The 16,722-nt window shown below is 45.0% G+C and overlaps 1 protein-coding gene across 1 annotated transcript in view; it reads right to left on the reverse strand.

Moving 5' to 3' along the window:
- Nucleotides 1-14,631, reverse strand: part of LOC119396889 (uncharacterized) — a gene marked incomplete in the record, with an annotated part of 37,653 nt that extends 23,022 nt beyond the window's left edge. The window contains 8 exon segments of the mRNA XM_037664249.2: nucleotides 572-626; nucleotides 1,167-1,223; nucleotides 3,940-4,013; nucleotides 7,437-7,646; nucleotides 10,344-10,470; nucleotides 13,053-13,329; nucleotides 14,255-14,327; nucleotides 14,452-14,631. Coding sequence (XP_037520177.1) covers nucleotides 572-626; nucleotides 1,167-1,223; nucleotides 3,940-4,013; nucleotides 7,437-7,646; nucleotides 10,344-10,470; nucleotides 13,053-13,329; nucleotides 14,255-14,327; nucleotides 14,452-14,491 — 913 coding nt within the window.
- Nucleotides 14,632-16,722: the final 2,091 nt, after the last annotated feature.

The following is a 16,722-nucleotide window of genomic DNA, read 5'->3' on the forward strand; positions in this document are numbered from 1 at the left end:
TACTATCCAATTTTAGGTGAATTGCAATAGCGTTTGCATGAAAATACACCACTCCTTTGAAGCATTGGGCACGAAAAAGAAGGAACAGATTATTCCAGAAAATGTATTACCGCATAATCCCGAACAAGCGCCCCTACCTGAGCAAGTGCACCCCTCTCTTTTTCGGGAGATTTGAAATATGTGCCAATGACCGAGGGAGCCCCCTCCCCCATTGTCACTGTTTCATTCACTGCCCTTATTCACCTGACGAGGGCAAATAACAACAGTGAATGCATGCATATTCAATAAAGCATTCGAGTGTAAGTACGGATATGCATCCTATATTCTTAACGGCTCTTCCGCTGCCATCTTGAATATTTATCCGCGACCGAGCAAAGGCCCCACCCCCCTCCAAATCTTGTCGGATAATCTTTCACCGTAGGGATTTTACAGTATGCAGAATCATATCAATGAGATGCCACTTTAAATCACACTTCCCTTAACTTGCCACAGCATCCGAATTACATAGACCATAAAGAAGTTATTTGTAAGAACAAGTGAAAGAAGCAACCATCAGAAGAGAAAACAATACCATTTTTTCGAAACAACGTCCTCAACTGGGGAGGCCTCAGGTTTGGTGGAAGTCTCTGCAAAGGATTCAAACGTTCAGACAGCGTATCTCGGTGGCTATGCAACCAAGATACAGAAACATGTCACAGCACTTCCAACTTAATTTCAGCAGTGGTGCGCAGCGGTTTCTTTACATTACGGTGAGTGGTGGGCAAGTGATCAGTACTGCTGCAGTGGCAAAAAAGAGAAGGGGGGAATCGTGAACTGAGCACTTACTAAAGTCCATCACTAAATATATGTGTGATAACTGGGCACAATATTTCGCCCGACTGCTAAGGTCTGTAAATAGTGGAATGGTCGCAGTACTGGGAAGTTTAACAGGGCTACATGTTGCTAGAGAGGAGCAAGTCACTCAATGGATATGTACTACTGTAAATTCCCACATAGCACAACAACTACATTGAAGGGCATAACAGTTGCTCTTGCAATCGCTTCATAATGATTCAAGGCCAGAAGAACACAAATACACAGTATTCATGAACATTTGCCAGATCAGAGCATATGTCCTACACCTCTAGTGGACTCATTTAAAATAAATGAATAAAATAAGGGCATACCAAGACTGCCTGCTTTAAGGCATTGACAATCTCCTTGTGTCGCCTTCCACTGAGGTGCTGTGTAACAAAGAAAAAAAAAGCTATTAAGATCAAGATAATACAAGGCAAACTAATCAGGAAGCTACCATATTTGCGTGATTGTAAGTCAACATGAATACATGTTGACCCCCTTAATCACTCGTCAAATAATAATAATAAGCATGCACATGAGCGCATTTCACAACGAATTTATTAGTGTACCGCATTTACACGATTGTATGTCGACTGGAATGTAGGTTGACCCCCTATAATCGCACATCAAAAAAAGAAAGACGCATGAGCGCATTTCATAAACGAAATTTGTTTACGTCGCCGGATTACACATGTTCACTTGTCATTGTCAAGCCAGCCCTCTTCATGAACTGTGATGCCCAGGCCGTGCGGGCAAAGTTAGTTGAAAGCTTGCGTTCGTCTGTGTCTTCTGCATCCTTGTCTATAGTTTGCACGCATCCATTTTTTCCTTGCAAGTATGAACCAACTCGCCCAGCAGCAAGTTTTACTAGATAACAATACATTGGCCGGCAGTTCCTGTGGGCGTCAGTTCCCAAAGCTGCCCGAAGCGCTCGCAGTGCATGTGAGGACAGTCGAAAGCGAGAAAGTGATAATAATAATATCTGGGGTTTAACGTCCCAAAACCAAGATATGATTATGAGAGACGCCGTAGTGGAGGGCTCCGGAAATTTCGACCACCTGGGGTTCTTTAACGTGCACCTAAATCTAGGTACACGGGCCTCAAACATTTTCGCCTCCATCGAAAATGCAGCCGCCGCGGCCGGGATTCGATCCCGCGACCTTCGGGTCAGCAGTCGAGCGCCATAACCACTAGACCACCGTGGCGGGGCGAAAGCGAGAAAGTGGAGGGCAGGGAGAGCAGAGAGGCAAGTAGATTTCAATTCTCGCATGCTTGGCAAACGCGGCCATGAAAAAAAAGCCCGGGTCAAAAACACAAGCTTTTCTATCAATTACTGGCTACCCCGAACAAGTCACCGCTAAGCCGCTCTTCATTGCCAGGAGTGCAGCTGCTCATTGGAATAGCAGCAGTGGCACTGACGGTGGACAGCGACCTCGTAAAAGTTTAAACAGAAAGAATTCTTTAAAACAAGCGAGCCAAATAATTATCATACTTTCTTTTTATGTGTAACCCACACAAAAAATACAGAAAATGTGGAGCTAAATAGACGAAAAATGCGAATTCCAGTGTGCAAAGGTGACTTCACAGCAGTGCTTTACAGCTATGCAGGGAAGCTAGCTTCACTGTAATAACCAGGGATAAATTTTTTCGCGAATCATTGCCGAGGGTGGAGGTTATACATGACAAAATACGCTACTATACGCTGCAGGTAGAGCCAGCACACAAACATAATGTTGTAACAATGCCACAGCATCCCCGATTCCTCGTTTGTCCCACCGTAACTGGCGGTACTAGTTTCGATTTTGATTGTACGTCGACCTACAATCGTGTAAATACGGTAATCACTAGACTGACTACTCGTCCTCACTAGTCATCGTCAAGCCAGCCATCTTCATAACTTTGATGCCCAAGCCCTGCTGGCCTTGAAGTGCATCAATATTATCGTTTTTGAAGACACAGCTTCCGACAGGACCATTTCACATATCTCAAATAGAGACCAATCGCATAGCTTGGACACACATGCCGCAAGCTCCGGAAAGTTTCCAGACGAAAACCTTGGCAGGGACCGAACCTGCAACCTTCAAAGGTTGCAGGTTTGATCCCTGCTGGCGGCAAGTTGTCTTTTCGTCCGCTTTATTTTCTTTGCATTCATATTATTATACCACAAATAAGATCCCTATACTTTCATTAGTATTATTGTCTGTCAGTTCTTCCCAGGCCGGCAGCATGCCGGCCTGGGATTTACAATAAATTCTCAAAGTCAGCTAAAGAGCACTTCCTCTTCTCTCGACAAAAATGATGCTTACAGCATCAGTGACACAAGTTCCGTGCCATTGGCTAATTTGAACATCGCGCACTCGGTAGTTACTGCGGCCACCGCGAAAGGCCGTCACTTGCCCGCGTGCGCGATCGCACTGAAAATACACCGCGCATACGAAGAAAAAAAAAAAAAAGAAAGAGTGCTCAAGGTCACGAGGCACGCGTGACTTACCTTGTTACTCCATGCCCCCCCCCCCCCCCCCCTGCTTAGCTTCCAGCGCTTTTGTCAGGACGAGAGGAAAAAGCAATTACAGCATGCGACAAATCTTCGTAACTCCGCTCGTACTGGACGGATTCTAAAAATTTTTGCGGTGGTCGATTCATGAGGAAATAAGCTCCTTTAATGAAGCCATTCCATGGCTACTTGGAAAAGTTTGCAAGGCTCCTTTAAAATTCCCCTTCTTTCCTTTATATCACGATATATGAAGGATAAGAGGAAGACCAGTAAATCAGTACATCGGGAGAAAACGGCTCGAAATAGACACAGACAAGGAAGGACACAGGACTCTTTTACGCCTACGGATTCTTGCCAACTAACTCACATTCAGACCCTATTATACACCTTTTCACAGGAGAGAAAAAACGCCGCCATGTTGGGCTGCACGCGGGAGTACAAAGGCCGAGGTCACAGCCTCGGTAGTGCATTTTTGGGGGGTCACGCCTATTTAGCGCAGCCCAAAGAGGACTATGGCGGTGCCCAGGGAGCCGTCTGTGAAAAGGTCTATATCAGCACACAATCAATGGTGTGACAATTATATGAGCACAGTCACACCACCATCTCACCTGCACTAACTGGTGTACAGAGCTCAATGTTATATTGCAGACATCACACACCGGCCTCTCTGGCATTACAGCATCTGCAACAATAAAAGACATAAGAACAAGGCTTTAGCATAATGAAAACGCAATACGTAGCATAAATGTATAGCCTCTAACTGATAATATAGATGCAAATAATTCGGACATGTGTGATTACTCAGACAGCTTCATAGCGCTGCCACTGGCCCTAAAAACTTAATAAGGACAACCGACATATTGAAGAAAATATGTTGCCCTATGTGATAATTTAGACTCCAGCTTCAAAACTACGTGTTAATTTGGCCATCGGGTGCAGCAGAAACAGCAACATATAAGAAGAACGGTGATGTGGGCAAGGTGGTCAATGCACATTTTCAATTGCACACATTTTCGATGTGTGCATCCCTCTAAGATTAGTTAAGCTACATGCCCAGCATAGACATGGACTTCAAGAAGCTTCGCGACATGCCAAATGTACCCTCAATGTCTGCACTTAATAAGGGCGGCAAGTGAAGTGGTGCCCAATGATTGTTGCCAATGATTGCCTACGCAGCCAATGATGGACAATGATTGTTGCCAATGATTGTTGATCATTTGGCCATCGCAGTACGGTTGACATTTATGCTACAAGGGATGAAGTTGCGGTGAATGTATCGACTACTTTATTTGTAGCGACAGCACAACAATGGCCAAGATATAGGCGGGAATTTCGTAGCAATGCCTACCATTTAATGCTCTTATCGACCATTCATGGCCGACTGATTTTGTTAAAAATCACATGGAGTAACGCTCTGACCCCCGACAAACCACAAACAGCGTGAAAAATGTGTCACTGCAATATTGCAGCTGTGGACTGCTTAGGCCATCAGCAAGTGCATGGAGAAACTTTGGCCATATTCTTGGATGATCATTTTCGAAGACACTTTCTGTTTTGTGGGGTCTTGTGTGAAGAGCCAACTATGCAGTCAGCCCACTGCTGCTAGCACGCACAAAGACAGCAAAGGCAGTTCCCATCCGGAAACATGCAAAAAGCCCTATGCTAGTGCATGGTACCGCACAGGTCATAGGACACCATATTCAAAGGGGCTTTCTTTAGTTTAATTCTATATAATTCCAAGAAATTTCTGGCCCTCTTGGAATCCAAATTAATGAAGTTGCACTTAACCAGAACAGTACTTTTTTTTTTTCATGTAGACAATGGTCCTGCATTAGCTACATGTGCACGCTACACATCCCAGTTGGTATTAGTAGCAAGCTCTCTAGTTCAAACCACTAATTTCCTGCAAACATTCTGAATAGTACAACAACCTCCTAAAAACAGTCACATGCAATGCGGACGTACCTTCGTTATAGTATGTGACAATTTGTTACAGCCCTCTTCCGCATGACATGATAATGAAATTAGTTGATTTTTTTTTCTTTTTTTGCCGTAAAACCGCTTTTAGATACGTTCCATTAAAATTCTCAACAAGCAATAAGAAAAGTGGAACAGAACAGTGCGAGGACACCAAAAGTGAACAAGGGAACCCTCAATTCCTAGCTAAGATCATAACACATTTATATTAGAGTTAGGCACCTTCCTTCAAAGCTGGGGTTACTAATCCTTAAGCATACTACAGTAGAACCCCGCTGATATGTTTTTCGCGGGACCGTAAAATGAAATGCAAGAGCCGGCAAAACGTAAGAGCCGAGAAACGAGTAAAAATGAGAAATTGGAGTAGTGATGAGAAGCACACAATTTTATTTCAAAAAGGATCCGTTGATATGCGAGTTGGTACATGTCTTGAAATATACTGAGTATGTGCAGCACAATGGTACGAAGACAAGAGAAGACACACAAACGACATAGACTGGCGCTGTCTATGTCATTTGTGTGTCTTCTCTTGTCTTCGTACCATTGCGCTGCACGTACTCAGTATATTTATTTCAAACCTTTCGCTTGAAGAAATCATGCAGCGTCGCCTGGCACATTTTCTCACAGGTGATCAGTACTACAAGGCGTCTCACAAGCACCTGCAGTGCCATGTGGCTTTCAGCGCCATCACTGCACACAAATCTCTGCAGCAAATCCAGCGCTGTTACGGCCTATAAAGCCGTTGGCTCCACCAACAGGGTTACTCCGAGCAACAAAAGCTAATCTCGAAGTCCATACTTCTGTTGAATTTTTGGCACCCAAACATGTCATAGACACCACATTTAAAAGAAAAATACAGATCTCGGAGGTCGTGTTTCTGGTGCCGGGATTTAAAAATCCATCATATGTAACCTTCAACGCTTCTGGCGGCTAATTCGATCATAAAGCAACCAAGCGGATCAAGCCAAGCCACGTGAAACGTCAACATGGCCGCCTGGGCTGCCTCAGAGGGACGGTTGGCAATGTGCAATGCGGGAATGGTGCCACAGGTGCGACGGAACAGAGGGGTTTCCACTGCATGGAATCCTATGGAAGCTATGCCGGGGTCGGCTGAAAACGACGTAACAACCAGGAAAACGCCGCACCCAGGAATGTAACAGCAGGGTTCTGTAACAGCAGGAATGTAACAGCACTTTAATGGGCCTTTTTCAAGTCTGAACAGCGCCTCTAGTGGAGATCGCTGAAATCGAAACTGGGGGTCCATGGCCTCCGAAGTTGCCCGCTGCGTGCCGGTAGACATTCTCGGAGGCCTGGTATTTTTCGGAAAATTTTGCAAATCTGCCACTCCAGGTGGCGCTCAGTTCGCTCCTGTCGCCACGCTGTGACCCTCAAAAATCATGGCGCGCGTGTCGTCACCGCCGACGCGCATGCGTAGACTTCCCTCATGAATAAGGCCCATTCATCTACGATAGATAACCGTTTATTGCTAAAGGGCACTGTTCACCCAACACACAAATTCACATTTACCCTTCATGGCATTGTGGGCCATTGGGGGATCGTTTAATGTCAGGAGCTGTTTTTTTTTTCTTTCCCCAATGTACAGTACTCACGGATTCAAACGCGACATCAAAATTTTTAGTGTAACGACTAGTGTGCGCAATTTCTCGAGATAACCATGTGATGTCGCGACGAATCTGGTCTCTAAAGATAATGTTGGCTATGATCTACACGTTCAAGTCGAATTTACACCGATCTGACCAGAACTGAAGACTGGAAACGAAAGCATGCGCGTTACTTAGCCCTAAATTGTCCTGTTTCAGTCCGTTAGTACTGTACATACATTACACCTTGCATCCAAAGTGCAATATGTTATCCTACATAGTCAGCAGTTAGTACAGCTAGTAATACTCCTTACAGACAGTAACTCTCCTTGCCACGCACAAGAATGCAACATGTTGCTGAGCTGTTCACAGCAGCGTCTGTTTTCCACTGTACGAGTTATTTCACCAAGCATGAGGGGTGGTTCAGGATTCCATTGGGCATCAGTAGTATCAAGTCTTGTTTACTCTACACATTAAGCACTGTAAACTGTCTATACCGGACACCATATGCACATTTCAATACCCACTTGGGTCAGGAGGCCCAGCAGACTTGCTCTCAGCTTTGGTGGGCGACTTCGCAGCTCGGTTTGTACCCGGGAGATCCAAGGCCGAAGGGGGAAGCCTAAGATTGGCACACCGCAACTTGTGCTTTGCTCCCTTAACATGCATTGCCATTTGTGACTTGCTGACCGCTGTCACGTCACACAGGTAGCATACACTGGCCTGGAACTCAGCAGCTGCGAAGAGGCAAAGGTTTGCAATGCTCTAGCTCTTGTCACTCATCAAGCTACTATAGTGTAAGGCACACAACACTTCCAATAGGTTACTATGGTTGTTTGTGAACAGTGAAATCTTGCAGAAGACTGGCCTTCAGCGCACATTTAAGTATTTAGCGTGGCTGAGCTCCATTTTAGCAGCTTGGTGTGTGGGATTGAGGCTTGCCCGTTGTCATTACGCGGGTTTCTCACCTATTTCTGCCGTCCACACACTTATCGAAAGCCAAAGCGAACGGAGTTTGCCCTCCCTCGAGCGATCGGGCCCTGTGGTCACTGATCGTGAGGGTACGCAGCATGGTCACGAGGGACCTTTTTCCTTAGCGGCGTGTCACCGTGAGCCATTACCCACGGAGACGTGCTAGTGGCGCCCTTTGTTCTGTATTTTCGCCCGTGGCGTGGTAAAGCCTTTTTGCTTTTCCCGCCACCTTTGGGAGCGGGCGCGGCACAATTTTGTGGTGTTACCGCAGGCAATAAAGTTTTGCGGATTTCGAGAGCAGTACTGTGCATTTGCCACGCTACGCTCGGCGCCTTTGTTGTGCCCAAACGCACGTTTGCAGCGGTGCACTAGTTCATGCGAGGTGACGGCAAACGCGGCCCTGTGGCTCGCTAAGTCCGAACCAACGCTAGTGGCCGTACTCCTGTGAGATACGTGCACACTACAGGTGATATTCACCAAAACAATATGTCACTTGAAACTTACAGCATTGATAAGACATGGACGAGAATGAGGATATTACAGTTAACTCGAAGTAGCAAAAACCAGAAAAAATTTCGAGATAAGCAGATTTTTTAGATAAGCAAAGTTGCGCAAATTCCATTGAGAAGTCCAGTTCTATCTAAAAACGTTATCACTACTGACCAGTTTCTTAACAGGAGCGCCTAACTGGCTCATTGTAAAGGTTTTAAAGAAAAATAATAACATACCAGAGCTATCAACCAGCTGTGTTTTTCGGCACAGCCTTTTTATTTAGTGCAGAAAAACCAACTAAGGCTGGTCTGCCTCTCAGTAACACATGCACTTACCAAAGCTCTCTCAAGTTGCTTAACACTTCGCATGTTCCGATCGTCCCCGTCGCTGCACTCAACTTTATTTTGCATCAAACGAAGCGTGTTTCTTGTTTCGGCTGATGTCGTCACCCCTTGAGTAGCTGCGTCGACACTGCCGCGATCACTGTGCGTGACACGACGTTGTTTCGCATAAGAAAATGGTCAAGTCAGCTGATGTTGCAGGCGAAATCAGTGTAGCCCACCGCTAAGTCCAGAGAATAGACCTTCTCTGTCAATGTTGAAACTGGAAGGGGCTCCTCCCGCATGATGCAACCACACAATCAGCACAGTTTTGACGTCCGGAAACTTCGAGCCTCGAATCCGCTTCCTTGATTAGGGCTACCTTCCTTTGCAGCATCAGTGACTTGCTTTGCTTTGGCGGCGTTATCCTCACATCGCACGGCCAACGGAAAAATCCGCGCGACATGCCTTGCGTAAATAAAATGCTTAAATCGCATTTCTGACGGTAAACAAAATGACGTGTACGACCCGTGCTATTTTGCAGGGCCTGCCTCTGTCTATAGAGTCACATGAAGTGACACAGGGTTGCTCGACAAAGTTGTTAAGCCGCTAGGTTCCAACTTCACGTTCGGGAACAGTGTCCACTTCGTCGTAACTGCGGCAGCCTCACACGAACCTTGTGAAACGTATGACATTTTGCCGCTAGTATTTTGTGAAACGGTTCGGCAGCAAAGTTTTTGTTCCACTCTCAGTTAAGATTTCAAGATAACCGAAAGTGGGCATGGAAATACTTTGAGATAAAGGGCAATAAATACATTGCACCTATGGGAAACCGATCGGTACCGTGGAAAATTTTGACAGCCGATTTTTCGAGATATGCGAGTTTGAGTTAATGAGGTATAATACTGTATTATTAAAACTAAGGAACAGAGTCATTCACTGTTTCTTTCAGGGAATAACACATAATGAATAAATGTACGGACAGAAATATCACATTCAGTGGTGGCCCAGCCAGTTAACGAATTGGTGTAATTTGTGGAGCAAGAAGAAACCCGTTTTGGAGCACATTTGGCACAGAAATAATTCTTCATTGGGATCACTTGCCATAGTATAACAGTAAGGGTGCGGCTATTTTGTGCAAATTGATATCACTGTGCAAACAGGAAATCCTCCTCTAACTCAAAGAAAATGCAAGGCCGGCAGTCCGAGAGCAGCCATTAATCAAGCTCTTTTTCACATGGACTAATGCCATATGCTCCATTCACCAAAATATACAAGATGTACGCTTCAACGAGACATTAGCGACAAGCACGGACATGGCATTTATGGTTTCTGCGAGTGACAGGTGTCAAAACGTCCTTCCAAACAAAACCCAACCAGAGAGACTGCCACCTAACCATTTAAAAATAAGTTGCTGCAAAGGGGAACTTACGTCCAAAGGACATCCTGCTGCAGAACCAACTTAGTATGGTTAGTGCTCCATCCTATTCATTAATTATTAACTCTGATGGAAGACAATCTTAGAATGCATACAGCACGCACAACCACAAGTTTGTGCGCTTAAATAATGAAAGCTGACTATAACATGTATCTCAACCCCACCCCTCTAAGCAAAGGCAAACTGAACAAACGGTTGTTGTTAGCACTCACCAACTGCTTCTAGAGTGCCAAATTTTTCGAGCCTCTCTAACAGCTTGAGATGCTTTCGCCCCTTCAAATGCTCCTCCTCGGTCTCTTCAAATGTTTCTTTGCACATGTCACATGTGTAGGAAGCCCCCTGAAATGTGCAAAACCTTTGAGCATGATTCACGTACAGATTAATAACGGACAAGAAATAAAACAAAATGAAGCACAACAAAAGAAACAGCAGATGATAAATAATGCATGGGGCAAGGTTTAGCCTACTGTCAGTTCTTCTGCTGTGCGTCGCTAAAAACTGCTCAGAAATGAACACTTGGGCACTGCTCCTAATGTCTCATGCAGTCATTCTACAGAGGACATCTGATTTAAAGTAACTTTTGGAGAAGCAAAAATTTTCATTTTGGAGCACTTTGGAGCTAGTAATTTTGCATCTGGGAGCGAAAGCCAGATTCCATTTCTTCTCAATTGACATTGTATTGCTGGCCACAACATTACGTTACTTAGCTAGCCTCAGAAAGCCAACCTCCTCCAACACTCCCTTCTCTCACTCCGAGGCCCCTCAGCTGTAGCAAGAGCATTCTCGCAGTGTTTCCAGACTATCATTTGCGCATGTGCTGGGTGCAAAACCCAGCACACGCGCAAGCTAGCCTTTTTGCAAGGATTCAATGTTGTTGATGGCATATGCTTGATCAGGATCCCATATGGCAGAAGCATATTCAATCTTTGAGCTGATGAGTGCTATGTAAGATAGCTTTTTTTAAGTGGGATGGTGCATGCTGGAGGTTACGCTAAAGAAGACCAAATGCTTGGTTAGCTGATGCTAAGACAGTGTTAATATGGTAATGCCAAGTTGAACTGACCCTGAAAAATGAGGGGCAGACGTGTAACATGGCGTAGCCACTTCGCAGTGGGCCTTCCGATGGCAGGACCGTCCGAGACGGGCCTGCTACTAACATATGTGCATATTAAAACAGAATTGCGGCTGCTCTGACTAGAAGGTGTAATTTAATTAATGAGATGACATTTTTAAAAAAAGCAAGCAAAAGAATTCAAATTGGGTGCACCTAGCACTGACAAGCTCGAAAGGGCAGGGCCTTTCAGGGGTATTTTTCGCAAGAGCAACTACAAACCCAGATGCGCTGGTGGAAGGAATTACGAAAAAGCTCTTCTGGATAAAGATCTATGGATAAAGTACATTTCAGGAAAAGTGTCAACGCATTCCTACCGTTCATGTGCTCTTCCATGAACGTGAAGCACAGAAAAATCTATATCTATTGCTTGTTTTCCCAGATTTCATTCGTGATGTCCAGAAACAGAAGTGACAGACATCCTAGCAGCAATGTGTAGCTATTACTGAATACTGCTTTATGTGCCGTGCGATGCTTGAAACGAGCTACCAGCAGCATTTCTGGAACAGACGACACCTGCCGATGAATCGCCGCCACACTTTCTTGCTACCGGTTGGCCTAGATGTGATGAGCCTCTGAGGAGAGTGCTTTTTGCCGTCTAGCCGGCTTGCACAACAGAAGCTGTGTCGGCACCAAGCATGGTGTCATGGCTTACTCGGGACACACGCCTCAGCGCCGTTTATTCAGTGGAATTATTCTTTTGACCACCTGGTGTTCTTTAACTTGCAACTAAATCGAAGTACGTGGGCCTCAAGCATTCTCGCACCATTGAAAATGCGGCGGCCGCCGCCAGGATTCGATCCTGCGACCACTAGACCACCGTGGCGGGGCTGTACGACTTAATAACTGACACATCTAGATGGAACAATTGTAACATTACTAATTTCTTCAGTTCGTCATTCATAACATTGCTGAGTTGATGACGTCAATTTTCAAGAAGTGAACAAAACTTTGCGATGCCTTGAGACGTGCACGGAGAACCTTGCCACATACATTGCTCGCTTGCACATAACAGCATCAAGTAAAAATGAAATTGCGAGTTGGAACAAACAAAAAATTCAACAATTACGACACTGCCCAATGCAAATTCTGAGCGCAACTTCGCATTTGGGCAAGGTCAAATGATTTTGAAGTTTCGGCTTTCCACAAGGTATCGACTACGCCGTAAATCATAATTTTTGTGAAGTAGGACAGCACCCACTACGACATTATTAGTCTTTCTGCGAATAAGCGAGGTACCCGCTACACATCAGTAATTATGCGCACTTTGTTGATGCTGCATGTGGCTGATGATGATGAATTATGGCTGAGCACTTTGTTTTCTGCCATGCAATATTACATAGGTTAACGTGATTCCTTGCTCGACATGATGTCTGTATGGGGTCTTTTTGCAAAGGAGTTTCAAGCACCAGCGTGGCCCTGTTCTGTGGTAGAATACTTGACTGCCATGCAGAGGGCCCGGGTACAAATCCCATTCAATCTTGGGTATTTTTTTCTCATTTTATTTTTTCATGCCTATCGGTTACGCCACTGACAGCGACGCCGCTCAACGCAGGAACGGGCGCCTAAGGGCTGCACTCTAAAAGGAAGCACTCATCCAAGCCATTATAGAGGACTCACTTTCCAAGCCACAATTCAGTTCTTACTATCTAAACATTCCATTTTTTGCACTTTGGAATAAACATGTGTACACATATCAGCGTCGCTCTTGGGTGAAAGACAACTGACACATTTTAGAACAGCACAAGTATTCCCCATCAAAGGCAGACTTCAACAAAGTAAATGCTACTGACTTATACTGGATACATACGTTTTTGCTTTCAGCAGCGTTATTTGCCTCTGTTGCAGGCTCTTTCTCTGCTCCTTCAGCAGCAGCAGCAGCAGCCTCAGCTGTATCACCTTGTTTTTCTGCCTTTGTTTCAGTTTCTCCAGGTGTGTCATGAAGTTTCTCCTCCTCTACTGTTTCAGTTTCTCCGTCAGCCGGTGCAGTTGCTTCGGTCTGTTTTTCCTCATCAACTGCACCTGCTTCAGCGTCACCAGTGACAGCATCCCCGTTCTGTACTTCCCCATTCTCATCCTCCATGGCCCTACAAGTAATGAAACAAAAATGTTAGGCTGGCACTTCACAGCACGTAGTTCTAAGATACAAAACAGGAGGACTGCTGCAATTTCATAGTTGCAATGAAAACTGTAATATTAGGAAGTCATATTTCAGATAAGTAATTCCCACTGTGGAAGGCTGTTAGTTGAGGCTTTAAGCATATATGTTTTCACTAAACTTTTGAATTATGAAATGCAGGTGATGTCACTGATGCTTTTGAAAAGATCAGTGATTCTACTGGCCCAGGGCATTACATAGTAGTTTTTGTAGCATGCGATAATTCTTTTCAGAGCAATAAAATGGGCTTTCGGAGCAAGGAAAATTTTATTGGATAAGTAAAACATGCTTTCCCGCCAGTTCTCCATACAAGAAATTGCAAAACTAGTGAACAGTGCAAAGTGCAAATGAAGTGTTCACAATGAACAAACGTTAAGAAAAGAAGTCATAAGCGACGTATTGATGATCGGCCTAGCCATGGAAGGGAAGGGTTTCGGGCGCAAGGGTGGTGGTCTTCAAACTCACTTGAAATAAAATCCTGACGACATGCTTGCATTGGCGCTGAGCCGTGCTCCCGCAAGGGCTGCAGCAGAGTGTGCCTCTTCCTTTTCAACAAGCCACTTCACTCACATGCTTGTACTACGGTGTTGGTTGCGAACCGAAATGTCGATATCAACAAAGCACACGTCTAAACGAACAATGCCCGATTGCATGTGTTTTGACCTGTTAGTGTTCCATATTTCTCGTATTTTTTGAGCGGCGCTAGTCGGCTAACGTCACTGTCGCATATGTATACGCTGACTGGCGAAGTAGCATGCCCTTTCAAAATTTTTAGCTTCAACCTAAGCCATGGTGGGCCCTCCGAAAACAGCATCGCGATTTCATGTGTGTCTTTTCCTCAGAACGAGACTTACGTTTGCTCTAGCGACGCATCAGCATCCCAGTCATTCGGGCCCGTGATGTCCGCAGCGAAGTCGACGTCTCCACCTGTTGCAGAGAACGAAAAAGCTAGGCAAGATGCGCGGAATCAGGCCTAACCGCCGGCGCGCTGTGATGCTTTCAGTCGGAGGCAATGCAAGGGAAGCAGCACGACTGCACATGCATTTCTCACCGGTGTCGCAGTTGTCCGTCGTCTCTTCTATTTCAGACATTTCGGCCGACGTTGCGCGCACAAAGCACAAAGCACCGGGTCCAGTTGCGGTTGCTGGCGTGTTGGTACACACACCACAGAACACCTACACGAATCGAAACGAAGTCGACGAAGTGACGAAGTCGCGTCGGTCGCGTCGCGTGGAAAACACAAATAATAAAAAACTAAGAGCGCGGAAAGCAGAAGCGTTCCATATCGTGACTACAAAATACAAAGAAACTTCTAGAGCGAACTGAAAAAACTCGAAAATGCTTCGGAGAACTTCAGAAATACCATAAAACAACTATGACCTTTTTTATAAGCAAGCTGGCGCTGCAATCGTTCAACTGCCAGCGTTGGGTAGCGCTGGCTCTAGTTGAACGGTAAAACGTATTAGCAGCGTCATTTCTTTCTGGTAAAATGATTTTAGGCTTCTTTGTCCTGATAAAGTAAAAGAATTCCGAGGTTATATTGACCAGTAAAGCGCTGCTGGTGTTCCGTGTGCTGTACTGTACCCCGGGAAATGCATGCAGTTTTATCTCGAATATCTGCAAACAAAAGCAAACGTAGTTTTCATTTAAAGGTAAATTGAAGTGAGGGTGGGTTATGCGAGGGTGAGTAGGAGGAAAAAAGGGAGGCGGGATAGAGTAAAGCATAGCATAGCACTGTAACAAATCCATGTATAGTAGTAGGAGGGAATGGAGGGGAGGTGGTAAAGCAAAGTTTATCAACGAGTGGGGAAGGGAATTAAGCGAGGGTGATGTGGGGGTGAGGAGGAGGGAAAATAGAAGGGGTGAGGGTAAAACATAGGATAAGGCATGTATAGTATGTCAAGAAGTTGGAAAGGGGAATGAGGGTGAGGAGCAATTATGTTAGCTGGCGTGACAAGGAGGGAGGGTATAGCATATGTTTAGCAGAGCCAAATGGAGGATGGAGGAGAGTTGGAGGTTCAGGCATGCTAGGGAAAGTCACCAGGCTTCGCACCACTAGTGCCTATGCCTATAGCTGCCCCCATTTTTTATCTTGTTTTAAGCCTATTATTGCTTCTTCCATCACCTTTACAGTGGTTCATAAATTATATATTATTGTCAAAATTGGTTGGCAACTATGAGGCAGCATCGATCAGCACTAGCTAGTTTTACTTACACACTGTGGACCAGAAGTTTTGCCAATCGTCTTTCGCGCAACATAATACAACTTAAGAAGTCCTAAGAGGCCCCGCCCAAATGACCGAAGCACAGCAGCCAATCGCCTCCGCGACCAAAGAAATAGTCCCGCTCATGCACTCAGTAATATTCTCCAAAGGCGGGTAACCGGTCGTCCAGCTTATGATGTCGGTCTGGAGTGAATTGGTGCAGGCTTGTGTGCATTCGCCTTTGAGGAGAAAATGCTACGGACTTCTAAAGTGTATCCAACTATAGTGCCTACGATATATAGTGCCAGTAACATCTAACTCCGCGCCACCATGAGCGCCTCTGGCGACTGCGGTCGCGTCCTCGTTGGGAGAGCGGGAACCTGTAATGCCTCTTTGGCCTTGGTAACTACAGCAGATATGCACTGGTTACATCGCCCTACACCGTTGTGCAAGAAGAGCAAAATCTTAATGTAGTGCGTCAGCATGGTTTTTAGTTTAAACAGCAGCTCTTACGTTGCTGGACCTTTTGAAGGATAAGCTTTCACATTGAACTTTCTATGTTTTACAAGAATTGAACACACCTGCAGATTTCTCAGGAGGGCACTAGTTCGGAAAAATATCAAAGCTTTTGGAGGAATTTAGAAGGACGTATACATTTGAAGGTTGTTTTGGTGCAATTGCATGCAATGTCATGACATGCAAGTAAAGAAATATTTCGCTTCTTTGAGTGACTGTAGTTCGTTCAGAATATAAAGTTAACTTGTATTAGTCACCATCAATTTCATGGCTCACTCAGAACAACTGTAGAAAGTGTAGGTTTGCTTTCCTTTCCACTATAACGTCACCGCCTTTTTCTTTTCAAAATTTCTCATGCTATTATACTACTCAAACACTCTTTTTTATTTGCTTGGCCCGACTTAGGCTCAATCCCTGGGATAACAAAGTCGAAAATAGCAAGCACTGAACTTAAGCATTTCACTACTATATCATACATTGCCTATATGAACGGATATACAGTGCATATTTTTGCTGATGGCTCTGTCACGCAGACCTCCTCAGCAGCAGCTTTCACGGTACCTCACATGGGTATCATGAAACGCTTCATGATAACGCATTGG

Source organism: Rhipicephalus sanguineus, chromosome 6 (genome assembly GCF_013339695.2).
Source record: "Rhipicephalus sanguineus isolate Rsan-2018 chromosome 6, BIME_Rsan_1.4, whole genome shotgun sequence".
Lineage (NCBI taxonomy): Eukaryota > Metazoa > Arthropoda > Arachnida > Ixodida > Ixodidae > Rhipicephalus > Rhipicephalus sanguineus.